The 25,321-nt window shown below is 47.3% G+C and overlaps 8 protein-coding genes across 8 annotated transcripts; 3 read left to right on the top strand and 5 right to left on the bottom strand. All coding sequences in view use genetic code 12, as the record gives it.

Annotated features, from left to right (window-relative positions):
• Positions 1-409: 409 nt before the first annotated feature.
• On the bottom strand, positions 410-3,286 carry SET1 (histone methyltransferase; the record flags this gene model as incomplete). The annotated part of the gene is made up of 1 exon (XM_025482552.1): positions 410-3,286. One exon carries the CDS (start codon positions 3,284-3,286, stop codon positions 410-412), a length of 2,877 nt encoding a protein of 958 aa, XP_025337170.1.
• A 919-nt stretch (positions 3,287-4,205) lies between these two features.
• On the bottom strand, positions 4,206-4,670 carry CXQ87_004100 (uncharacterized protein; the record flags this gene model as incomplete). Its single annotated transcript, XM_025482551.1, has 1 exon — positions 4,206-4,670. One exon carries the CDS (start codon positions 4,668-4,670, stop codon positions 4,206-4,208), a length of 465 nt encoding a protein of 154 aa, XP_025337169.1.
• Positions 4,671-5,012: 342 nt separating this feature from the next.
• Positions 5,013-6,146, top strand: CXQ87_004099 (origin recognition complex subunit 6; the record flags this gene model as incomplete). The annotated part of the gene is made up of 1 exon (XM_025482550.1): positions 5,013-6,146. One exon carries the CDS (start codon positions 5,013-5,015, stop codon positions 6,144-6,146), a length of 1,134 nt encoding a protein of 377 aa, XP_025337168.1.
• Positions 6,147-6,530: 384 nt separating this feature from the next.
• Positions 6,531-9,483, top strand: NMA111 (Nma111p; the record flags this gene model as incomplete). The annotated part of the gene is made up of 3 exons (XM_025482549.1): positions 6,531-6,625; positions 6,673-7,695; positions 7,740-9,483. The coding sequence occupies 3 exons, from the start codon at positions 6,531-6,533 to the stop codon at positions 9,481-9,483; spliced, it is 2,862 nt and encodes a 953-aa protein (XP_025337167.1).
• Positions 9,484-9,541: 58 nt separating this feature from the next.
• Positions 9,542-12,848, bottom strand: CXQ87_004097 (ribosomal protein L35; the record flags this gene model as incomplete). The annotated part of the gene is made up of 2 exons (XM_025482548.1): positions 9,542-9,785; positions 9,961-12,848. 2 exons carry the CDS (start codon positions 12,846-12,848, stop codon positions 9,542-9,544), a joined length of 3,132 nt encoding a protein of 1,043 aa, XP_025337166.1.
• Positions 12,849-15,014: 2,166 nt separating this feature from the next.
• Positions 15,015-15,800, top strand: ATP3 (F1F0 ATP synthase subunit gamma; the record flags this gene model as incomplete). Its single annotated transcript, XM_025482547.1, has 1 exon — positions 15,015-15,800. One exon carries the CDS (start codon positions 15,015-15,017, stop codon positions 15,798-15,800), a length of 786 nt encoding a protein of 261 aa, XP_025337165.1.
• Positions 15,801-15,900: 100 nt separating this feature from the next.
• CDC27 (anaphase promoting complex subunit) lies at positions 15,901-20,108 on the bottom strand (the record flags this gene model as incomplete). The annotated part of the gene is made up of 4 exons (XM_025482546.1): positions 15,901-17,124; positions 17,160-17,303; positions 17,327-17,714; positions 18,142-20,108. The coding sequence occupies 4 exons, from the start codon at positions 20,106-20,108 to the stop codon at positions 15,901-15,903; spliced, it is 3,723 nt and encodes a 1,240-aa protein (XP_025337164.1).
• Positions 20,109-20,961: 853 nt separating this feature from the next.
• BOI2 (Boi2p) lies at positions 20,962-23,679 on the bottom strand (the record flags this gene model as incomplete). Its single annotated transcript, XM_025482545.1, has 1 exon — positions 20,962-23,679. The coding sequence occupies one exon, from the start codon at positions 23,677-23,679 to the stop codon at positions 20,962-20,964; it is 2,718 nt and encodes a 905-aa protein (XP_025337163.1).
• Positions 23,680-25,321: the final 1,642 nt, after the last annotated feature.

Below are 25,321 nucleotides of genomic sequence, written 5' to 3'. Positions count from 1 at the left end.
CTCCTCTATCCCAATCTGGAGAATCTGAATCGTTCTCTAGTTTAGGTAGTAAGTCGCTTTCAGTGGCCAATCCACGCCACAGATTAGAAATCAAACTTTGCTTTCCATATCTGGCTCTCAGAACGAAGGAAACTGCTCTTCGATGACATAGAAACCAGGATCGAGGTCTTGAGCTGGATCGTAGGATCGCGTGAATATGCATGGGTATGGATATGAACTAATGCTAATGCAACTTTGTCTTTGAAAAATGTGGTATTAGAATGCCATATGTAGCAAAATGTATGAAGTAGCTCTGTCTTGATGTGGGTTTGTAGTCGATCTCGCTAAGCTTGATTTCCAAACTGATGTCTCCTGTCTGCACCACTATCGCCTCGCGTCTCAACGCTCTATATACATTAATGGGTGCAAATTAGTTCAAGTAGCCCTTGCATCCAGGAGCACCACACAAACAGCGAATTCTCTCGGCATCATTCGTCTCTCTCTCGAACTTGTAATCGTAGGTGAGCTCCTCGTTGGCGTCTATGTCACGAAGTGCGTAGATGACGATTCTCTTTTTACCATCCACCTTGATGATTTTGGCAGTACAACTAGGGTTGCAGCAGTGATTGATGAATCTGGCAATACCTCCCTTTTTGGTAGCGTCAATGACCACGTTTTCGTCAATTCTGAAAAGGTAAGAAGATCCAATACCCGTCCTGAGATAACTCTTTTCTCTGTGTTCGGCCACCTGCTGTCTGATGCTCTCACCAACGTACTCAATGATCATTTCTTTAGCCGCAATTGGCTCAAGAGCAAAGAGACCCCAGTTATGAATTGCCGATCTGGCAAACGAAACAGGCTTTTTACGCTTGTTCAAAGCGTTCAAGTTGAGGATATCGGACTCTGTACTCAAAATCTGCTTCTGAGCACTGATGTCGGCTGCAAATCTTCTGTTGTTGGCACGGTTCACACGTGAGCTCTGTACACCGCTATTCGAAGTACCGCCGGAGGCATGCTCTTCCTCGTCGTGTTGAACAGTTTTAAGCGGCTTGTGAATCTTTCTTCTGTAGGGCAAGTACTCGATTTTGTCTGCATCAGCAATCTTTCTGTATCCCTCGCTTTTGAAAGAACCAGTGGAGCACTCCAAACGATCGCTGAGAACTCCAATCGACTCTTCCTCGGAGATGATTGCCTTGGACAGTTCCTTCTGCTTCCATGCCCAGTACTCGGGATGTCTGACCACTGCAGGTGTGATGTCTGCAAGTACCTTACGTGCCAATTCCATGTCTTCGTCATCGCGGACAACACTTTCCAATCTGTGCAAATCGAATAGACTGCCAGCCTGCTGCTCGATCTCTTCGACTACTGGAACTGGAGCTGTGGTTTCGGTAGGTGCATAGAGCTCATCAACCTGCTCAACGCGCTCCTCTTCTTCGGGTTCAATCTCCATAGCCTCACCTTCGACACCTTCCTCCTCTTCTTCTGACGTTTCGTCGTACATAAAGGTCTCCCGAAGCTTGGAAGACTTATGCTTTTTGGATGGAGCCTCGTCATCTTGTGAAGTAATTGTCAGTGATAATTCTCTCTTCATAGATGGAGCGGGAGTTACAGAGCGGCTCGAATCTTCTTCGTCGGAAGCATCTGAGTCTTGATCAGCGTAGTTCAATGCATGCTGCATTGGCAACATGCTCTTCATTTTCTTCAGCTTGCCCTTAGGCGAGGCACCAATTTTTTTGGTGAAGCTGGGAAGCATCAAGACACGATCATTATTTGGATCACCTTTCTTTGTGTCTTTACGCCTGTCTTGTAAGAACGAGTAAGATCCGCTATCCTTAGCTTCCTCTTCCTTCTTTTTCTTTTGCGCGAGCTCCTCTTCTTCCTCTTGTCTCTTCTTCAAGTCTGCCATGAGCTCAGGGTAATTCGTAGGAGCAAGGAGATCAAGAACTGTGGGAGCAATGACTCTTTCTCTGATGTCCTTGCTCAAAAATGTCTGGAACTCTTTGATGAGCATATTTGTAGCCTCGTCAACAACATCGTGTCCACTTCCGTGGCTCTGTGCTACCCTCGAAGCAGTCTTTTCGGGATCAAAGTGTTCCGGAACACAAATCTCCATGAACATGCGGTACTCGAAGAACCGTAGACCGTCCTCATACTTGTAGCAGCGGTAACACTCTTTGAGAGAGTTGAAGACCACGTAAAAACCTAGCTTGTCTGTGAGAACTCTAGTCCAATCATACTTCATCAAGATTTTCTTAACATCCTGCGACGAGATCTTCTTCACTGGGACAAACAGATCAGCGATGAAGATGAAGGGACGATCTTTAACATACTTGACGAGCTCGTCAGGAATTGGGCACCCTTCAACGACTTTGTTTCTATGCACCTTGGACTTCGTTGTAGTGTTATTGCTCGGAAGCAGGCCCTCGTATGGACTTCTTGTCTTTTCAGTGGCATCTTTTCCTGTGGTCTGGGCAGCCTTCTCCTTGCGTGCCTCTCTGGCTTCTTTTTTCTTCTTGATCTCCAGTAGTCTCTTTTCTGTCTTCTCTCTCTTGAGTCTTTCAACGTGTAGTTGACTCTTGGCAACCTTAATCTTTGCATTGAGTAAATGGCTATCACTATCGTTAAGGGCAATTTTTAGATTGACACCGTCGATCTTGGGCTCCTCTGCGCGAATACGCTTGATAAGAGCTTTTGCGATCCTCGATGACTTCTCTAGGTTACCCTGGAAAGAGAATGTGGCTATTCCAAGCGGAACAGCATTTGTGGAGTCATTCAAAAACTTCACATCTTTGACTCTATCGCCGTAAGCCTCGAAAAAGTTGGTGAAGTATACCTCGGTGATAGTGGTCGGAAGGTCCCAGACGACCAATTCAGTGAGAGGCGGCAGCCCTAAGGAGTCCTTGTCATAAATGAATCGTGGTTGAGGTAAATGCTTGAATTGTAACTTTTTGGATGTCTTGTTGGGCTTGGAGAAGTAGTTGTGTATACCCATCTTCACTCTAGGGTCCGATGGAGGGTTTTCATGGTGTTCTGTCTGGAAACGAAACTTCTTTGAGTTATGCTTTCGCTCGGCCTTCGGAAGGGCCAGGTCGAGCTCTGGATCATATGTCACACGATAGTTCTTCAGTATATCGATTGGACTCAGGAAAGGTCGCAGTTCGAGATGCGAGATGTGATGAAGACACTGCTCAAACTTTGCGTCCACGGGGTTTTCGCCCGTGACTGTGTTTGTTCCCGAAAGCTTGATCTCGTTTCTGGAGTATGAATCCGATGCACTATGTGGAGGTGTGGAGACAGTGGACCCCATTTCCTCGTACAGCCTGCCGTTGCTATACCTCGCCTTTGAGTTATTTCTAAAACGGGCCTCCGAGGGCAGCGTCTGTACCGACAGTTCAGGTGTGGGATTTCCTTCTGATGCTACTTTTCTGTATGGATCATGTCTCGAGTCCAGCGAGCCCGGTCCCCGTGGAGCACGGTTTCTATCGTAATGCGGCAGCCTTACCAGGGAGAATTTACCGTTCGGGTAGCCTCCGTGGCTGGAAGAGCCACCAGGGGCCCATACCGCTTTCTATGTCTATGGCGGTTGAAAGACATACGGGGTTGATGGGGCGTGTTTTGCGTTTTTTCGATGACGGATCCGCTGATTGGTCAAGCCTCAAATATACACGTATAATGCAAAAGATCGAGTCCTCCTGGTTGTGGTGAACACGGTAGTTGGGTGGGATCCAGTCTATCTTGAGTAGTTTACTGTTGAAGAAGTATGCACATCTTGCGCGTAGTGAGAGTGTCGGTGTGTATACAGACTTCACCGGTCTGGGGCTGATGCTCCGAGAAGGTCCAGCAATTTCGTGATAGTGCTGCAGGAAGAATATTATTTTTGATGTTTCCAGAAGTGGATTTAAGAGTTTATTTGATGGAAGAAGAGGAGTTTTGGTATTCTTCGTTATTGTGGAGATATGTTGCAGTGTCCTATATAGGTAGGAGCGGCTTTCGCAGCCAACCGTGTATCATCTAGTAAGCTCGAACCACACTTTTTATGTCAATCTGAAGAAAAGGCCGAGAGCTGCTTTGTTGTCATCCTTCCTCGTGTATAGCAGTTCTTTATAGATCTACAAAGGCTGAGTCTAAGGTGCCAAAGTGGCCGATCCATCCCTACTATTGGCCTGAAGCCCTCCAAACTACACCAAATCTCTCGATATATGCTATTATTGTACAGATGCATCACATCACTTCGTTCTGATGTGCTTCAAAGGGCCCGCAGAGTGGAAGAAGTTCATGGCGTACTCCTTCTTTCTGAAATGTCTCTCCTTGGGCTCCTTGACGTAGTATGACCAGCCCTGGCCTTCAGCAAATCTGATAGCAGCCTCCTTGGTGTCAAACTTCATGATGGTGCCTTGCATGTAGTCTCCACTTGACTGGTAACCGATCAAGTCGTTTTCCCATCTGTTCTCCTTGCCCAAAACGTCCCAGTCCAACTTCCAGAACTTGCCGTTGTGACGACCAGACTGAGTAGCTGGCTTGGCCTCTTTGTAGATTCTGACAGTTCTAGCAGTAGCCAATTCTTCTGGAGCACCAGAGACAATCTCATTTGGCTTCACGGTCGAAGCGTCCTCGAGAAGGGCTTTCTGCATCATGGACGCCGTGTAAGAGAACTGGCGAGCCTGTGTCCTAAGCAAACCTCTCGACAACATTTTGTGGAGTATATTTGAGGTTATAGAAAAGGTTGGATCTTTGAACTTTACTTTTACTTTTGTTCTGGTTGGCTAGCGCGCGTCGTGCGGTGCTCATAAAAGGTGTAGCTGCCGTAGGCCCAGAAAGAGGTCAATCTTCTCAATAAAAAGAGTAAACAAAGCAATAGGAAGATTTTGTGAAGACATCTCCTGAAAGTTAATTATTAGTGCCCCTCGGGCTCATCGTTTGTCCGATATTGATGAATCTGGTTGTGTCCTACCTGCAGTCCATCAACAGTAGCCCTACTACACTCAGTACTACCCTTTCTATCAATACTACACAACTTCAGACTTCCAAAATAGATGAGCAGCCAACAAGTTACTCAATATCTCCTGGATGTACTTCCGACATACTCAGGAACATTTCCGCCACAATTGGTCTCATATGTGAGCTCCCTCTACAGTCTCAGTATCCAGAAGATCCCTTCACTACCCAATAGAGCAGACATAGCACGTTACCATCTATGTGCTTACTTGGGAGCTTTGAGATGTCAGCAAAGATTTTCGCTTCCTGACCCCCTGCCACAAAAAATCCCTGTACAACCAAAGCTATTGAACAAGCTTCTACAAGATTTAGAAGAGAAAGTCACTCCAGCCATTAGATCCCCAAGCAACACGCCGACTAAGCAACGTATTTTGAACCTGCCGCTGCCTCAGAAAGGAAGTGCTCCTAAGATCTCGAGTCCCTTGAAAAAGCTTCAATCCTTGAAGAATGATAAGACACCTGAGAAGGCATTTGATATGGAGTCTCCATTCAATCCTACCAAAAAGCCACTGGACACAGAATCGCCATTCACTACCCCATCCAAGCGGAAATTGGATAAGGATGTTACAACTCCCGAGCAGAATGCCTCGCCTAAAACGCCGAAAACTCTGAAATCAGTCACTGCCTCTCCAAGCACCCCGCGCTATATCCGTCAATTGACCATAGCAGACATCGTTTCATTCGCTAATAACTTCTACATTCCTGCTCAGGTCACTCCGCAACTAGTGGAAAGCTTTATGGCTCAGAGACACAAGTTCCTTAAAAAGAACGAATGGCTTTTGGCCTGCGGGCTTGTGCATGCTGCCTACGTCAGAATCAACAGCAAACTTCTAGAAAGAACAATTGGAAAGAAAACAGAGCTTCAAGATCAGCTATTTCAGTACCAGAAAGGCGGTCTCATGAAGCTCAACATGGTGATGTGGATCAATATCATCGAGGAGTCCGTCAAATCAGAACCCTGGATCATCGACTTAGAGTTGAAATACGTGCATAACAACTGGTCGGCCGAGGACACTTCCAAGACTAGAGAGATAGAGGGTAAACTAGGCAAGGGTTATGAAATTCTCGAGCAATTCGGCTCTATGATGAATCCTTCCAACATGTTTGACAAACCGTCTCAGGAGGAGTACTACCAACGGTGGACCGCTCGTGTGATCGATGAGCTTGGGTAATTGGTAATGCTATATTCATGACTATTTTGTCCCAATTATCTCAAACTCGGCGATTTGCAGCCAAAAATGCTTGACGATTCTTCAAGAGCGCAGCCTCAAACTCCCCTCACACCTGTCCAATGACGAGAATGCCATTGTCAGAAATGCTAACAGCCTTAAATATAAGCAGGGTTCCTGTCTACTCGCAGATTATCCGTCACCACTACGGTTGCAAGTGGGTTCCTTCAGTATGTGGTGCACAGGTGTCCCACTGCTGCCGCTGAAAAAAAGGCCTCTGCTACAGATCCCATCACAGTGTCCCTGCAGTACCGTCAACCGTACCTACACCTCTTTTCACAACTACTACGAGACTTTCCCAGATTTTTAAAGTGCCTATATCCTAAAATGGCCCCAATCAAAAGACTGGTTTCCAACGGCGTTGTGCCTTCGCCAAAGCGCCCCGCTAGAGGAGAGCCCATAGAGATGGACCTGGAGTCAGAGTCTTATTCAGATGAAAGTATAGAGGATGCCTACACGGCTCATGCAGCTGCAATGGGGCCTCTGGCTCCTTGAACAACAACCAGTGGCAAGGCACCATCACAGAAGTTATCAAGTCTGTCGTGTCGATTCACTTCACAAATATTACTAATTTCGATACCGAGCTTTGTCTCACGAGTGAGGCTACTGGATTTGTTGTGGACTCTACCAGAGGTATCATCCTCACAAACCGACACGTTGTCGGTCCTGGTCCATTCTCTGGTTATGCTGTTTTTGACAATCACGAAGAAGCGGTTGTCAAACCTCTTTACAGAGACCCTATCCATGACTTTGGTTTCTTGCAGTTCGATCCCAAGGCTGTGATGCACATGAAGATTCACGAATTGGAACTCAGGCCGGACTTAGCCAAGGTCGGTACCGAAGTCAGAGTCGTGGGTAACGATGCCGGTGAGAAGTTGTCTATCTTGGCAGGTTTCATCTCCAGAACAGACAGAAATGCCCCATACTACGGTGCATTGACCTACAATGATTTCAACACGGAGTATATCCAGGCTGCTGCTTCCGCATCTGGTGGTTCCTCGGGCTCGCCTGTGGTAAACGAAGACGGTCAAGCTGTGGCTTTGCAAGCCGGTGGTTCTACAGAGGCATCCACAGATTTTTTCCTCCCAGTCTCGCGTCCATTGCGTGCTTTACAGTGTATTCAGCAAGATCAGCCCATCACCAGAGGTGACATTCAGGTCGAGTGGGTCTTACGTCCCTTCGAAGAATGTCGCAGATTGGGTTTGACGCCTGATGCCGAGGCCCAAGCCAGAGAGCGTTTCCCAGACAGACTGGGTCTTTTGGTGGCTGAGATTGTGCTTCCTGAGGGCCCTGCTGACAATATCATCAAGGAGGGTGACACCCTTATCTCCATCAATGGCGAGTTCATTGCCAGCTTTATCAAAGTCGACGAGATCTTGGACGCCAACGTCGGTAAGGACCTTGAATTCGTGTTCCAAAGAGGCGGCAAAGAATTCAGACAAAACATCAACATCGGTGATTTGCACGCAATCACCCTAGCAGATACGTCGAGGTTGCTGGTGCATCTTTCAATGACCTCTCCTACCAGATGGCCAGGTGCTACTGCATTCCTGTTAGAGGTGTCTTTATCAGTGATGCCTCGGGTACCTTCAATGTCTCTCCAACTGAGAAAACTGGATGGATTTTGGACAAGATAGATGAGCAGCCAACGCCGGATCTCGACACTTTCATCAAGGTGATGAAGGAACTCCCAGATCAGCAGAAAGTCACCATTGCCTACCGTCACATGTCCGATTTGCATACCAAGAACGTCCATGTTGTTTACATTGAGAGACACTGGCAAACGGAATTCAGATTGGCCACCAGAAACGACAAGACTGGTCTTTGGGATTTTGAATCTTTACAGAAAGAGCCCCTCCCACCCCAGGAGATCACTCCTCAGAATGCCAAGTTTATCGACATTCCCTTTTCCGACGACCGTAAACAAGGCTGCTCTCAGATGACCAGATCTTTCGTCCAGGTGAGAACGATATCTCCTATTTCTGTTGACGGCACTTCGTTGAGAAAGGATGCTGGTCATGGTGTCGTCGTGGATGCCGAGAATGGATACGTCTTGGTATCTCGTAAGTTTGTGCCCAATGATGTTCTTGACGTCTACTTGATCTTTGCCGAGTCTGTCGATATACCCGGTAAAGTCGTTTTCTTGCATCCTAACCTCAATTATGCGTTGGTCAAGTACGACGCTTCCAAGGTCCTTGCCGATGTCAAGACACCAAAATTCTCCGACAAGCCTCTCAAGAGAGGTGACAAATCATTATTTGTTGGCTACAACTACCACTTCCGTATGGTTACAGACGATGTTACCGTCAGCTCCATCTCCTCCCTCAATATTTGTGCCAACCCAACGAGCCCTCGTTACAGAGGTATCAACCTTGAGTGTATTTTGCTTGACAGCAAGATTGCACAGGAGTGTGATACTGGCGCCCTTATAGACGACGATGGAACGTTGCGTGCATTTTGGTTGACCTACTTGGGTGAACAGACTGAGGGAATTGCCGATGTCATGTTCCGTATGGCTTTGGATGTCACCGATGTTGCCCAAATCCTCAATGGCTTGAAGAATAACGAGATTCCACAGCACTTGCGCATATTGGACGCCGAGCTCACGCCGCTTACGGTGTTCCTGGGACGTACTCGTGGTGTGCCTCAGGAATGGATCACCCGTTTCGAGGAAGAGTGTGAAGATGAGGTCAAATTCTTGTCGGTCTACAGAGTCAGTGCACCATCTGATGAGAGTCGCCCTTGCCCACTCGAGACCTCAGATATCATCCTCACAGTGAACGATAAGCTTGTGAAGAGCGCCAGAGATCTCAGTGACATGTACACCAACGAGATACTCAATTTCAAGGTGGTTCGTCACAAGAAGGTCCAGGACATTGCTGTTCCTACTATCGACACCAACGCCATAAATACCGATAGAGTATTCTTCTGGTGTGGTGCAGTTATTCAAGAACCTCACCATGCTGTTCGTCAGCTCATGGAGACCATTCCATCCAAGATCTACGTTGCTAGAAAGCATGCTGGTGGCCCTATGGCCCAATATGGAATCTCGACCAGTGTCTTCATCACTCACGTGAACGACCAAGAGACGAAGGACTTGGAGAGTTTCGTCAAGCTTGTCACGGCAATCCCAGATAATACCTACGTGAAATTGCGTCTAGTATCGTTTGACCATGTTCCTGGCGCGGTGTCTATCAAGACGAACTACCACTACTTCCCAACCCAGGAAATCAGAAAAGACATCGAGTCCGGAGAATGGAAAGATGTCGAGCACAAATAGATTCAATAGAATCCCTTGCATTGCTATTTACATGCCATTATTGTAATATATCTAGTTCTTAGACCTCGAGGTACTTCTGTAGTTTCTTCAAGTGGCCGCCTTTCTTGGGCACCATTTGCCACTTGTTCAAGTGGTTATAACTGTTTGGGGTGAAACCTGCGTTTCCGTGGTTTCTGCCATCACACTTTCTCTTGTAGCCGTTGGCGGTCTTGATGAACCTCTTGGCTGCAGACTTGTGGGACTTCATTTTGGTTCTCGTTTGTATCAAGGTATTGAGAACCGGCCTCTGACCAAATATGAGGCTCTTGGCGGTATTGAAAATGTTCATTTGTGCGTTTCAACCAAGTCCTGAGTTGGTGATAATTGGATCAGTAGAAAATCTTGCAACTACAAGAGTGCGCGGTCTTCGCACTACCATGGCTAACTTGACCTTTTATCATCAGACATGAAATATTCTAAGATTAATTCGAAATTTACTCTTCGAGTCCCAATTGCTCAAACGTTTCAGCAAAATAGCGAGGCTCGTCAAAGACATGGTATCTATGGCCTCTGACTCCATCGCCTCTGAACAAGGAAGGCATCCGGAGGCTTGGATCCACCTGCTCTTCGCTGATGAAATTGTTACCGTAGATAAAGTCCTCGCCAATCAGTCTCTGATCGTCATTGAGGAACTTGAACTTGGCAATCTGAAGCTCGGTGTCAGTGATGGTCGATCTTGAGATTCTAGCGTACGCAACCTTCTTAAGCTCACGGAACATGATGTACTCGCACCATCTGTCCCAGTCAGTGGAGTCAATGTCGTGCATTCTTGACTTTTCACTTGCATAGGTGAAGTAGTTGCCCTCTAATGGCTTAGTCACCAAGTAACTGAGAAGAACCAATGGGTTCTGGGATTCAGCCATAACGTTTTCAAGGTACAAGCTCTGCAAACGGCGGTCCTCTGGGTCCTCTTCCTGGCCAGAATGGAAGACCACAACATCAATGTGCTCACCGTAAACGTCCAAAGTAGCCTTGATAGCCGGAGCCAACTCACCAACTGGTGAAGGCAACAAATGGTGCTCCGAGTGGAGAATAGGGAACTTTGAAAGCAAGGCAGCTCCCCAAGTATGCTTATTAGGACCGGGACCGTAGTCAACGTACATTCCCAATTCTTCACCCATTCTCTGGGGAAAGTCTCTGTTACCACCGATAAGACGCTCAGTATCAGTCTCCAATAAACCAATGATATCAACCTCTGCCTCTCTAAGCAAGTTGCTCATACGGATCTCACTGGCCCAGAGATCGTTATCCAAACCGAAGTGGACACACCAGATACCAGCAGTGAAGGATCTAGTCTCCGGCTTGTATGGTTGAGGAGCCACGGATTGGTATCTAGCAGTGAATCCAGTGGTAGTAATGGCAACCAAAATGGTGATGATGAACAATGCCTGGCGCCAAAGCTTGGAGCCAACCACCTCAATGCGTGTGATCTTGGAAGCGGTCTTGCGAAGAACAAAGTTCACCACACCAAGAACGACACTGCCGATCGTGACAGCAACCATCAAGTCTGTACGCTCTCTCAAAGCTGGTCCGCCTGGAACAAAAGCGTATGCGACGATCCAAACAGATGCCAAGCAGAGGAGAATGTGAACAAGGAATGCCACAATGATCAACTTGATAGGGCAGTATCCCACTAACGATTGAGCGATGGTTGGAGTGATAGAAGCGATGAAGAATGTGTACACAGTGGCACCAGCAAATCCAATCCAGTCCTGATAGAGGCTGAGTACAACAGCGGCACCAATGGCGCCCACAATTGGGAAAACAGGTTGAGTTAACAAGTTAGGGTGAATTTTGAGAGATGTCATGACACCAGCGATAGCAGCAGCGAAGTGAATCAAACCACCGATCAAGGGGGTTGGTCCTTTCACTGGGAAGCCTGTCCACGACCAGATCACAAAGATCGACGAGTCGGACAAGAACAAAGTGAGCGAAAAGAAGTAGCCTGCCAAACCCAAGGCTGAAAGCAAGAATGAGCCACCCTCGAGCTTCAAAGAGTGTGCTTCAGGCAACTTCTTAGGAGCACGCGTGAACAAGGCAGCCAACATGGTCACAAAGAAAGCAATCTCGTTGTAACCGCCATTCTCCTTGTGCATGATAGGCCAAGCTGGGTTGTTGGACGAGAAAACATACTTAATTTCAGACGAGAGCAAAACACCCAAAAACAAGGAAACGAAGTATGAGGTGTATCTCTCGGCGTTATTTTGTAAGTTGAACAAGTCGGTGGTGAAGCCAATGGCAGAAAAACCCACACCTGCGCTCACGGTCATAAGACGGTTGGCTGGGTCTGACACCTTCCAGGCACCCACGGTAGTGATTACTGCCAAAACTCTAGGAATGAATGGATAAGCGCAGAAGAGGCGACGAAGTGGGAGGACGAAAATAGGACCAACGAACATCACGACAATGACAGCTTCGTAACCTGAGACACCCATGTGCCACAAGGGGAAGTACCACACACAAGCGAACATGCCGGTGATACTGGTCATGAAAGTGAATGAGTTGATGGTGTTGACCACGAACGAGAGACAGCTGATCTCCAAGTCGTCTGTGCTTACGGGCTTGCTCTTCTTGACGATTTCAGGAGTTGCAAACTCCACAGAGGAGCCGTAGACTCTGAGCTCAAGGTTGGAAAGATCGAGATAAGACCACGAGTCAAAGCCAACATCCAAGAAGATCAAGGACCATTCGATGTAGGCGTAGTAGGAGTAGGCACCAGCGATAACATGCACCTTGTGCTGAATAAAGAAATACACCAAAGGCACAAGCAGGCCAAAGAACGTCAATGCAGTGAAAATACGGCCCTTCTTTACGGTGCTGCCTTTTGGACTCAATGAGGACATACACACTGTCCATGGAATGGTGAGCACAATGTAACTGATCATGAACACATCGTGGGCATCGTGGTCGTCAGTGGACGTGATATACACCCAGCCACCACAGGTAAAAGTTCTCAAAAGTCCTGTGATTAAAGCCGTCCAGGCCTTCTTGCGTCCTTCGTTGTACAAGACGAAGAAGTTGGCAAAGATTAGAAGAAACCGTGGCCCCGAAGTAACTGCAATGAAAATCTGGAAAACGGATCTTTCTGGGTATCTATCACCAATAGTTGCCAGCACAGAGGGAAACCACTCATCAGGATAGCCGTAGCTGGCATTCCGGACGATTTTTTCATAATGGAGATAGCATCCGACAATAAGAGCACCTACGAAAGCCGTCAAAGCGAAAAAGCCATGGGCGATGGCAATCCACTTGGCATTGAGCCGGAGGTACGGACTTTCAGGCGTTTTAGCAGCAACGCCAGCAGGCGGGGCAGCTTTTTCTCCCATTATTGAAGATGTAAGGCTGGTGATGGAGAAACTCTGGGGTTATAGTGGTCTCTGGTTGGTGCACGGGTGTACTATCTGGTGATTCTCGGCACCAGACCGGAGATAGAAGGTTTTGGTGATTTCGTGGCTGTGAGTGGTATCTGGTGAGTCTTTGTTTCTTTGGATGGTTTTAATTTACAATTTTGAGGGAATTTGATTGTTGATGGTGATGAAGGTACTTTCTCAATGGCTGCAACTTTTGTTGAGTGGGTGAGTTTTTGACCACAAGTTCAAGGTGACGATTGGATAATAGTAGCTTTTTCAAACTAAGATGTCTTAAATTTTCTGACGATGCTTCAACAACTGGCAATTTGGTCTGTTTTTAACCACAGACACTGCACTACCCTTCTCGCATACTTACCCCTGGTAGCTGACCATGATCACACACAACAGTCCAGAAATACAAAAAAAAAAAAAGTACATATTGCCCAATCATACTCTACTAAAGCTGTTCCCAACCCATACTCTTTGGAAATGCCACACCCTATCGTCCCCCAGTAGATCCATCAGGTAGTGCGCGGCCCGAAATGCACCCACCAGTTAAAATCAATCTTTTCGTAAACCTACCTATCACCTCCACCATGGGTATGTACCACCACCACACAAAATGAAAGAAAACAACTAACATATAGCCACGTACGAACAACACGCGAGACCAGAGTTGGTGTCTTTTGACGACATCAACTACGAGAACTACGCCGAGGTCCAGAAGGCCAGAACTTCTATGATGAGAGAACAGTGGATCAGAAATGAGGAGCTCAGAATCACCCACGAGGCATTGAGAAGGTGTAAGCAGTACCACGGCATCGATGCCCAGAGAAACTGCAGACCTTTGATTTTGAAGTACATGAAGATGATCGAAAACTACCCCTTGCAGGGCTACTTGGGGTACCAGAAGAACGACCCATCGCAGTGAGCGAGTCCCAGGGTTTTGTATTTTAGATGCCCTACAGCATAACACAGCATGATTATTGGATACATTGTAGGGTGGCCAGGTTGGCACTGATTGTAGAGACGCAGAGGAACTGTGCGTTTGGAAGATGGGGATTGAAGAAGGCCCTTATGACTTTGATGTGAAGATCAGCGGACCGCTATTGGCACTCTGTGAGAAGGTCCGCATGTTTCAGCTGTTGGGGTTGGATGGAACCTTCTGGTAGGGAGAAGCGAGAGCATTCGACAAGTTTCAGATGATGGAATAGAACTTTGAGTCTGTCTTGAACGATATTCACAATAGCAAGCTTTTCAAGGTCATTGAAATTTATCAACCTTTGGCTTTATTCAGACCATGAATGCTATTTAGAGTCTGTCTACGTGAGATAAACCGTTGAACGTACATCCTCTGAATACTTATGATAGTGGATAGTGTTTTTAACAAGCAATAGAGGTTTAAGTCTCACCAGAAAACATAACATTCACTTCATTTGTAAAACTAGCAAGACGGAGGGCATTCTGGTCCCTTGTCTTCCTAATCTCAGCCATTTTGCAGCCATTGAAGCAATGATCCACTCCAGATCTGTATAAAAATTCAACTTTTTAGACATTTTCGAACCATTGTTCTCTTTCAAATTATTCTAAATAATCGCTCTGGGCTACCCACCACGGTAGTCCCTATTTTTCACTCCACACCCTCCACTGCCTAGCCTATAGCGTCCTATTTCGCAGTCAGTATACCTCAACAACCCCACGCTAAAACCACCAAATCTTCCTAGAATCCCACCAAAACTCACATACACACCCAATTCAAGCTCAAAACTCCAATTCCACCAACCATTTCCCCATCCAAACCCTCCAAAACCCATTTCACTGAATTTCCACTGGACATCACGTGCCTGGTACCGACCGCGCTCTATTGCCTCCACGAGCCAATCATATCCAGTCCTCGCACCAGTCCGGGTGCCGAACGACCTCAGAAAAAAAACCACCTACAACTCTCCATCTACTTGTCCCGTGCTATACTCATCCACAATGTTCCGTCTCGGCACTGCCCAGGTCGCCCGCTCAGGGGTGAGGTATGTTTTACGATGCCATTGGTTGAAAAGCGGCGTTTCTTCGACGCCAACAACCCCACCATCGCCGTCAATTGAGTACTAACCGTTCAGAAACTACGCTACTTTGAGAGACATTGAGATGCGTCTTAAGTCGATTAAGAACATCGAGAAGATCACCAACACCATGAAGATCGTTGCTTCCACCAGATTGAACAAGGCCCAGAGAGCCATGCAGGCGTCCAGAGTGTTCAACGAGTCTGACGCTGAGTTCTACAAGAACACCGAGCCAGAGACCTCCAAGGAGGACAAGACCTTGTTGGTCGTTGTTTCTTCCGACAAGGGTTTGTGTGGTTCCATCCACACCCAGATCTCCAAGGCTGCCAGAAAAAGAATTGAGGAGTTGAACGGCAACGCTGACATTGTCGCCATTGGTGACAAGGTCAAGGCTCAGTTGTCCAGAACCCACGCCGACAAGTTGGCCTTAGCCTTCTCCGGTGTTGGTAAGGAGGAGCCAACTTTCCACGAGGCTTCCGCCATTGCCGACGAGATCGCTACTTTGGGTAAGTACGAGAACACTGAGATCATGTACAACAAGTTCGTGACTGGTGTCTCTTTCGTGCCATCCAGTTTCAACGTTTTCACCGCCGACGCTATCGAAAAGGCTCCTGGCTTGAGCAAGTACGAGTTGGAGACTGAAAACACATCTGAGGACTTTGCCGAATTCTCCTTGGCTAACTCCATCTTGACCGCCCAGGCTGAGGGTCACGCTTCCGAGATTTCTGCTAGAAGAAACGCTATGGACAATGCCTCCAAGAACGCCGGTGACATGATCAACTCCTACTCCATCTTGTACAACAGAACCAGACAGGCTGTTATTACTAACGAATTGGTGGATATCATTACTGGTGCTTCTTCTTTGGACTAAGCAGTTTATTCACTTACCTCACACTCCATTTCTTCTAGAAATACTAAAACGAACGAATACACGTTGATGCATTGTTTGATTGTAGTCTATATATTAGGGTCTAATCCACCTTGATTGCTCCGTAGATCTTTCTGATAAATACTGTTGCCGTGACAACACCCACGGCTCCTCCAGCCACGCCGACAGCCGCCGACACCATCGCCATATAGGCGAAATAGATAAGCACGCTCACGATATCACTCATTTGAAGATAGCGAACGAAATAGTATGTGGTGTACCCGTAAATGTACCATCCAATGCTAGAGCCCACTTGGAAACAAAGCCATTGCCAATTGGGGTTTTTGAAAGCAGTCAAAGTGATATAGGTAGCCACAATTGATGACTCTGCAATCACGATAAGCAAAAGCACTGTGGTAAGTAGCAAGAACCCATACATGTAGTAGAATGTAGTTTTCTCAAGCCAAACGGAATTGAAGATGAAGAGAAGATCCACATAAACAATTCCGAATGGAATGAGTCCGAAAGCGAAAGTGCTGACTGCTGGTCCGAGAAATTGCTGGCGTTTTGAGCTTGATTTCTTACCGCCTTTTTCGGCTGGGACATATGAGTTGATGAAACAGGACTTGTTCAGGAACTTGAACTTGTTACCATAGTAGGCTCCCACAATTCCCAAAGGTATTTGTATGAGAGCAAACATCAAAATGAGGAGTACGATGGTACCGAACGGCAAAGCGTTGGATGATTCCTTCGCCCAAACAAATAAATTGATGACAAGATACGCACCCATGACAAGGAATGGAAGAAGCCCAGCAAAAATTGCTCCCAATAGACTCACTGTACCTAATTCAAACGTAGTGTTGGGGTGATCATTCTTCAAAAGTTTGTGCAAGATAACGCCGACGTATGACGACACGAAACCTGATGCCAACAAGAAGAATACCGAGCATGAAAAGATTGTGCTTTGATGGTTCTCAAAGAAGATACTGGAGGAAGTACCGGGGCTCAAGCTAAGTTTGGAATTCAAGACGAAAATGACAACAACTCCTATCATAGCAACGAGTATCTGGACACCTGCAGCGCACAAGCTGCTGAGTAGAATAGGCGCAAATGGACTTTGAACAGCTACATCTGATAAAGCTTTCCACAGATTCTGTTCATAATCAGCTTTCAGGTCAGTAGTGGGAATGACTGGGCCGGTCTTGAGGTCTGATTTGAGGAATCTTACCATCACAATGGCCACTATGAGGGAAACAAGACACACGAGAACAAGTGAGTTAACCAAGGATATCCAGTGAATTTTTCGAGAAGAGGCCGAATTGTCATTCTCGTAATAAAGGTCCAGCGATTTTCATGGCCCACTGAAATATCCTCTCTCCAGTAGACAGCGTACGTGTACGGAATGATTGTCCTTCCTTCTTTTGGCTTACCTTGGGCATCCTTGAGGATGATAGGGAAGTTTTTGTAATTCTTCGATGACCCAGGGCATGTCTCATCAATCACACTCTTGGATAGACCTCGAAGCCAACAATCGAGTGGCTTCCGTCCGGCTCAGTATGGTACCTAACCACAAGAACAACGTGGTTGTAGTAGTAAGATACATCGTTCTGAACGAACCCGAGCGGGAAACCTGCTGCATAGTACTTAGACCTGGAGTTGGAGCTCTCAAAAGTTGTGGCGCCTGGCAATCCGTCGAGAATCCAATGGACAACGTAACCTTTTCTTATGAGGGAGTCTGCCCAAGTCATGGCCTGAGTTGTAGCAGACATATCACAGAGACGTTGACACGGCACATCTTCTCCGAACCGAAGTTGATAGTTGGATTCCCAGAAGCGATCGCCCTTAAGCACCTCACCTAGCGACGGCGTTTTTGCTTGTTTTGTTTTATCATGACACACAAAAGGCAAGTCGTGGTATCTGTATGGTAATTGTGTATGGTCGCTTTCGATCTTGTTTAGAAGAAGATCCACATGATCTCCCTTGTGATACAGGCGTTTCAGCTGTATAAGATCTATAGCTGAACAGAACGCACAAATATATAGTAGGCCCAAGAGGCCGACGGCGCGTACCATAACAGATTAGGGTGGAATCAAACGTTGATCAAAAACTCCAAAAGACTCGGGTATTCAATGTGAGCATATTATATGAAGGTCGGTACGCATGTTGATGCTGCTCGCGGCTATTTGAGAATGTAGCCACAGCCATTGATGTGCGAATTAACCAAATGTCATGGAGTTTTCTTAAGCTTTGTTCCAAGCCACCATGGCGAAGTCAATTGGTTAAGGTTCTGCCAAGTCGCCCGTAAGCGGGTGCCAATTTTCTTGTCGTCTTCTTGCATTGTTACGATTCTTTGAGCATCTCCATCGCCTCTCTGATCAAATAGTTTCCCTTGGGATCGAGGTTCAAGGCGATGGTGAACTCCCGAATCGCCAGGTATTTGTCGTTTTGTATATTGTAGAGCTGTGCAAGTAGGAAGTGCACAGATGCCTCATTTGGTGCAAGCTCCTTGACGAGTTCGAATTGTTCCAAGGCCTTGTCGAATTGTTGGAGGGAGAATAGAAGCGACGCTTTTTTAAAGATGGGCAACGCTGAGAGGGGTTGGAGCTTGCTGGCCAAGTCGTATTGCTTCAACGCCAATGACTTCTTACCAAGCTTTTCCAACACCATGCCGACACAGCAAATCAAGATCACGTTGATCGGGTTGATCGCCACGGCTTTTTTGAAGTGGAAGTCTGCCTTACTGAGTTCACCCAAGTTGATGTACACCATTCCAATACCATATAAGGCATTGTAGTGACGAGGGTCCATGAGGAGACTCAAGCGGAAGCAATCGAGTGCCTTCTCGTAGTTGTCGTTCGAATAGTACTCGTGGCCCTTGAGCGTATGTGCATAGGTGAAATGAGGGTCGATCTTGATGGCTTTGTCGAAGCAACGAATAGCTTCGTCAGGTTCCCGAGTCAACGAGAAGAGGTTACCCATGACACACCAGGTAATGGGCAGCAGAGCGTCAATGTCGTGGACTTCATTGGCCAAGTAGGTGAGCTCGACATTTTTCTGTAAATGCCAAAGTAATGTGGAATAATATTCCATGTCCTCAAGCCTGGTACGGTCTGACTGGCGTAACCTGATAAAGAAACGTCTGCTCTGCTTGTAATTGACGATCTCGTAGTGAAGACGCCCGAGCTTACTGAGAGCCCAGGGAGTGTCTTTGATATTATCAGGCAACAGCTCAAGAAGACGGATGGCCTTGTAGCAGTCATACTTACAGAAGCACTTGTATGCCTTGGCCAAAGTGGAGAAGAGTTTGCGTAGGGTGAGGTCAGCAGCTTCAACGTCCTTCTGTGAGGGCAGGCGAGCCTCTGAGATGAAACCCAGTGACGATGTTCTCTTGAGGCCCTGGCGAGTCTGGGCCGAGGGAGGGGCCAACGACAGCCGTTTTGTGTAGTGTTTTTTAGGAGGTTGAGGTACCTGGATTTGAGGCACCTGTTGTAGGGACGCATTCAGTACTGGCGCAGGTGGTTTGAACTCATCCTGGGGCTTTCGAAGCGGAGCATCTGGCACTGACGCCGATAGTATTCGAGGCGTGGAAACATCGACATTTTTGGCCAACCTGGGCGTAGCAAACGGGTTGGAAATGCCTGCCGAGTCGTTTGTGTTGATGCTTTTAGGTTCAAGTACCGGCAGCGGCAGTGTGCGACGCTGGTTTGGCTTGTAGATGGCCTTTACTCTGACGTCGGTACCAGAACGAGCCAATTCCTGAAATGCTTCAAAGTCAAAGACATTGAGTTTTACGGCCGTGGCGTAGTTCAAAGCACTCTTGGTGGTGTCACCCTCTGCCTTATACAAGTCTCCTAGCAAGTGGTATACCGCCAGCAGGTCTGGAAGAAGCAGCCTGTGAGCTTCGTATTCGTGACGCTGTCTAGGCAGCAGAAAGTACGAAGTCAGGGGCTCGGGCTCCGGCAGTTGTCCCCACGACAGGCTCTTGGATTCACTGCTTTCATTGTACAAAGGCAGTACTCCCACCAAAGTGTAGATTCCCTCCTTGTATTTGCCCAAGTGAAGACACAGCCTTGCGTAGATGTAGGCACAGCCCAAGTGGCCATGACCAAGCTCCAGTGCCGTTCTGTTGAAGGCCAGTTTGTATTTGCTCTGACGGTATAGCACTAGGGCATATAGGAAGAGCAGGTCTGGGTTGTTTGGGGTTAAAGCGACCAAGTGCTCGGCAGCAAACTCGGCGTTCCTATAGTTGAACGTATCCAACAGGTGCACGATGACCAGTCGGAGCTGCTGGGTAACATTGACGTCTTCCATAGTGGTAGGTCAAAGTTGATCTTCGCGCTTCCCCAGATCAACATAACAGTGGAGGTAGTGAGGTGATAATGTGGGTGAAGGGGTCAAAATTGGACTCTGCTAGGAATTCTCGGCTGATTGTATTTGAGGAGTTTCTCTTATTGACCTGGCTCGACGTATGTTTGGTTCATGAAAAAGAAGTAAATTACGAGATTGAAGCGTATTACGAGTTTGCTCCATCCGTATATGTAAAGCCAGATGAACAGAATTCAAAGAGTTCAAAATGTCAAGGAATTGAGTAAGCAAAAACATCCAGCTATCGCAAATATCTCTGTTTCTTATGAAACTACTGGGTGGTTCCAGGGCTGGTAAATGGCTATTCAGATGAATCAACTCTTGGAGAAGCTACATGTGGCTCAAAGTTAGTTGCAAAGGATTTCCAAGAATGAGATTGTTTTGCTAATTGATTTGATTAAGGTTAATTGTCTTCCCGCCGTGAACTCGATTTTTAAGTGACGAAATGATATGTACACTTTCTTTGCTGTGTCTAATCGAACGTACAGTTTTCAAAATTCGCAGCCATTTTCGAGATTCAGTACAATATTCAGTTTTGCATTGTAATTACCAACACCACGCAATTAAATCAATCTATTGGACAAATAGCTACTTCTAGTGAATAATTATTTGAAGTAATAGTACTGATCTATCTTTTTACTCGATCGCCGCCGTAAGACGGAATAATCAGTTACTCCTAATGCGAACGGAGAATTCAACGTCTACAAAAAGTATTGTCTGGGATATGTTATTCATGTATTGTTCTTCATCAATTGTATAACCTCAAGATCATCATTAGTAATTAAAGATTGTTACAACATTATTTTTTAGACTTGATCACAAAAGATCCGTCACTGGTGTAAGCCATAAGCTTATCCGACTTGTCCTTCTTCTTGCTGCCACTCAAGATTCTGCCATTGCTATTGCTGAAAACAGGCTGCTCAAAAGAGCCATCCAGCTTCTCCGAAGCAGGAGTGCCCATGTCAGGGAAGTACTCCTTTTTAGCTGACTTGGTGGTGTTGGGGGTGCTGCCAGCAGAAGATCCCGCTTGCTTGGGAGAAAGGATTCCTGAAGCTAGAAGGTATGGGGAGGAAAAACCTTGACCAGAAGGCAATTGGGGTGTGGTGGGGCCGCGTTTAACCTTGGTCGCCGATGTGTCAACGGTAAGCTTAGGTGGTGGTGCTTGTCCGGTACTGCTCGAAGAGATGGTTGTCTCATCCATGTACCCAACAACAGGGGAAGCCTCCTCAGAGGTATTGCTGTCATTGTAGAGCGTCGTCGAGTTAGTCATGTCCTCAAGCAACTCACCATCACGAATGAATCCTTTCGCCCTAAGTTCCTCGTCTCTGACTTTGTTCTCTTCTCTGGCCTTAGCAAGAAGCTCCTGGGCCTTCGCCAAAGAGACCGTGGGCGTGTTGCAACTACTCACCACAGGAACGCTGTCGTCGATATCAATGGTGGCAGTCATAAGAGCCTTCAACCAGCCCTTCATCTCCTCCTGCGTCTCAACGGCGAAGAAATGGGTCTTGGGTTGCGTGAACGTCAAACCCTTCTTGAAGCCCGGTGCTGGAGGAACAATCTTGAAACAGAATCTTCCGAGACCTGTCAGGGCTGCGTAGAGAGCAATGTATTTGTCGTTACTGCTTGCACTGTCTCCATCAGTACTGATAGGAATAACCTTATGGGCGGTAATGTCGATCAAACCCTTTTCACGCTTGTCACGCAAATTAGTGAAGTAAGACAACCTCGTGCCGTGAAGTGTGAAGTAGCGCGATCTCCAACCCAAGGTACTACCTGACTTCTTTGACATCCAGCCGCTGAAACTGGAAGTCTTGATAGCCTCGTCAGGAGTAATGTCTCTGATACCTTCCTGGAAAGCGGAGGTCTTCAGTTTTCTCGATCCGGTGAGACCTCTGAAATTCGAGGTAGAAACCGAACGCAAGCTCTTCAATCTGCTAGCGTTACGCTTATCGTCACCACTCTTATTTGAACCACCTGAGGCGACTCTCTCCTTCTTTGGCGAAAGGTTCACATCGTCAATGTCTGGCAAAGTGTCTTCGGTGAACTCAGCTGGATCAGGTTGCTTGTCAAAGAGCCTTGAAGCTCTCTTGTTTTTCGTTGGACTTGCAAGACCCTTAGTTAAGTTCTGACTGTGCAACTTCTCCTTCTGTGGGACACCAGACTCTTCGTTACCATTACCAGACATGAACGAGAAGAGGGAAGAATGTCTTCTGTGGGCCATCTCATTCTTACTGGAGGAAGTGCGTCTATGATGACCCAGAGTGCCAGCATCGTAGATAGATGAGGCAGGTCTGGAGGTGCCACCAGGGCTGTTGACCATACCCGAGGAAGCGTTTGTTCTGGTCATGTAGAAGCTGTGGCTAGCTGGAGAGTCGTTGCTTTGTGGAACAGCTGGACTGCCACCGAACTTGAAGTTCTTGTTCATAGGGCTCAAAGCAGGAGGCTCAGGGGCCTTCCTGGGTGACATGAAAGAAGTGTCTGTCTTGGGGGTATTCAAAGCCAGCAAGTTTTCCATAGATTGAGATCTTGTTCTAGCATGGCTCTTAGCCGATGCTGCTCTCTTTCCGTTTTCTTTGGCATATGGGTTGAAAGAAGGTGCTGGGAGAAGCGTGGAGGCACTCTTGGGCTCGCGATCATGGGTTCTCTCCTTCTCGCCCTCATCCAGATCAGAGTTATTGAATGGCGGAGAGGCTTCCTTGTGAGAGGCTTCCTTGTGAGACTCTTCGTTCTCTTCAGGCTGGACGACCTTTTCAGGTGCATTAGTTTTGGAAGCGACGCGGCTGCCAGGAGTTCTGGAGGCCATATCCTTGAGCTTCTCGATTTCCTTGTAGACCTCGAAACGAGTACCGAAGGAGTCAATGTCCAATTCCTTGAGATGGGCCAAGTCAAGCTGGAACAAAATTTCACCCGTGATCTTGTGGCGAGCGAACTTACCAGCCACGCTCATGTCGAAGCCCAACACGATAGCGAAATAAGACAGAACCTGCTTGGGCGTCCATTCTGAAGCTTGCAAGGGGTTGAGGTCGGTAGTGAGAGACTGAGTGGACACGTTACGGTTGTGGCCCTTTTTAGGCTGCTCTGCTGGCTTTTCCTCCTTGGCCTGGACGTCTTCCTTCGACGACTCACGCGTAGACGTCTGGAGCTCTTCCAAGGCCTTATCGATCTCGTTCATCGTGGAGTGGACGTCGTTCAGCTGCGTCTGTGTCTGCTCTGGCTGCGTCGAGGGCTTCTCCTGGGAAGCTAACCTGCTACCCGTATCTTTCTTCTGACCAGAGGGAACTCTGCGGGAACGGGACCTCAACAAAGTAGGTTCCAGGGGCTGTTCGGCCACGGGTTTCGTGAACAGTTTGGGAAAAAGTCCAACCTTGCCGCTGGTGACGGACTTACCCATATACCAGCCGTCGTTATACTCAGAGTCGTCGGCTAACACCTCGATTTTCTCCCCGACAGCGAGATTCAACTCGTCGCCGAGGCGAGCATTAAACTGCTTTATGCATAGAAGGAGACCCAGGGTCATGGCGGGATAGATGGTGTGGCAAAAGTGTGGGTACTTGTCTGTTTGGCTCGTTTGTTTACAGAGGCGGTTTCACTGGTGTATGTGTCGCGTACTCCTGGTGACAAGGGGTTTTTGCGGGGGCTTTTGCAAATAGGTAGGGAAGGAGCGTGGGGACCAACGGTGTGGGAGGGGTGGGGCCTTTTTGGAAAAAAGAAGAGACTTGTGGTATGGAGATGAAGACGGCTCGAGGTTTGGAGGTGTGTAGAGAATGGGCCTAGCGGACTGTGTGCAGGACAACAAAGAGTGTCTGGACGATTACTAGTTTTGGGCAGGACCAAGGGTGCCCAGGGTATTGGCAGCTGGCGAGGAACGAGAAGGAATTTCTTGAAAGAGGGAGTCTTGGGAAGAGAGGGAGATGGTGGATTTGGAAGGAAACCCGTGCACCACGGCTTAAAACGGTTCTCAGCGAGATTTCGAGGCCCTTGAGTGAGCGTTTCTAGGCGATGGCACGCACATCCTAAAAGAAAAAAAAAAAAAAAAAGTGAGCGAAAAGCAGCAGAACGGCTAGAACCTTTCAGCAACTGCCCGGTTGCTGCTGCTGGCAAGCACAAAGAAAGAAGTTGCTGCGGTGGGATTTTTTAAAATTTGAAATTCGTTCAAAAGTAGAGGTTTTTTTCTTTTCTGCTGCTTATGACCTTTCCTAGAGGTGGTTCGAGATCCCGGGGCTGCGGCTGCTTTAGTCCTCATACCAGCATGAACCGCGGCACCGATTTTCAAGACAATCAAACACCACCACCTTGCACCCGTGGCTTAGACTCGCTTAGGTGATTTTTGTCAAGAAAAACGAAAAAAAATCGAAGGCTTTTCTTTCTTTTTCGGCTTTTTCTCTTTTTCGGCTTTGGCGGCCCGCTGGCTTCTGGGCTTCTCTGTAGGTCCACCACGACCTCGGTGGTAGCAGCATTGTTATTTTTCTTGACTTTTCAGCAGGAACCGGGAACTCGAGTTATGTAGCGCAGAGGCGGATGCCGCTTGGCAACCGACAGAAAAGAAGCTAAGTTATTCACGGATTTCGGGCAATTCTTGGGCGGTCTTGTGGTTTAGATTGGTTCCTGGATTTCGCAGCCACCCGTGCGGCGTCAGCCTGTTCTAGAACGGCGTGGGTGGTGAAAAAGCTTTTCAGAGTTGATTTTGAATTTAAGGTTAGGAAGTTTGATTCAAGGAGGCTTTGCTTTGTGGATATTGAAGTTTAGTTGGTATTGGTGACGTTGTGGCTGGTGAGGCTCGCGACAATACGGCTGAATTACTCGTTTGGGAGTAGAAACAATCACCCCACCAGAGTGAGATGTAGATCTGGGGTAGGCTGGTAGGCTGGAAAAGAAGGAAAAGGAGAACAAGTTGAGATGATGATCTTTACGCTAGGGACTTTTTTTGGTGAACTTCGCCAAAGTGTGTTGCTGGTATAGGCAATCAATATGCCTGTCGTCTAGCGAGCCCGAGTAAGATCCGGAACCAGGAAAGCTTAAACCGAATTCGGCACTGAGACATTTAACTTCAGTTTTACACCGTCAGAATCTAGCCGAATTTGCTTTCAATATTTTTTTGAATTTGGTTGATGGGACGGGAAACTGCCTCCTCTTACGTTGTTGAATAGTACAAACCTAAA

The sequence above is a fragment of the Candidozyma duobushaemuli genome (assembly GCF_002926085.2).
Source record: "Candidozyma duobushaemuli strain B09383 chromosome Unknown D_B09383, whole genome shotgun sequence".
NCBI classification, from domain to species: Eukaryota; Fungi; Ascomycota; class Pichiomycetes; order Serinales; family Metschnikowiaceae; genus Candidozyma; species Candidozyma duobushaemuli.
This window is presented reverse-complemented; position numbering and strand designations above follow the sequence as displayed.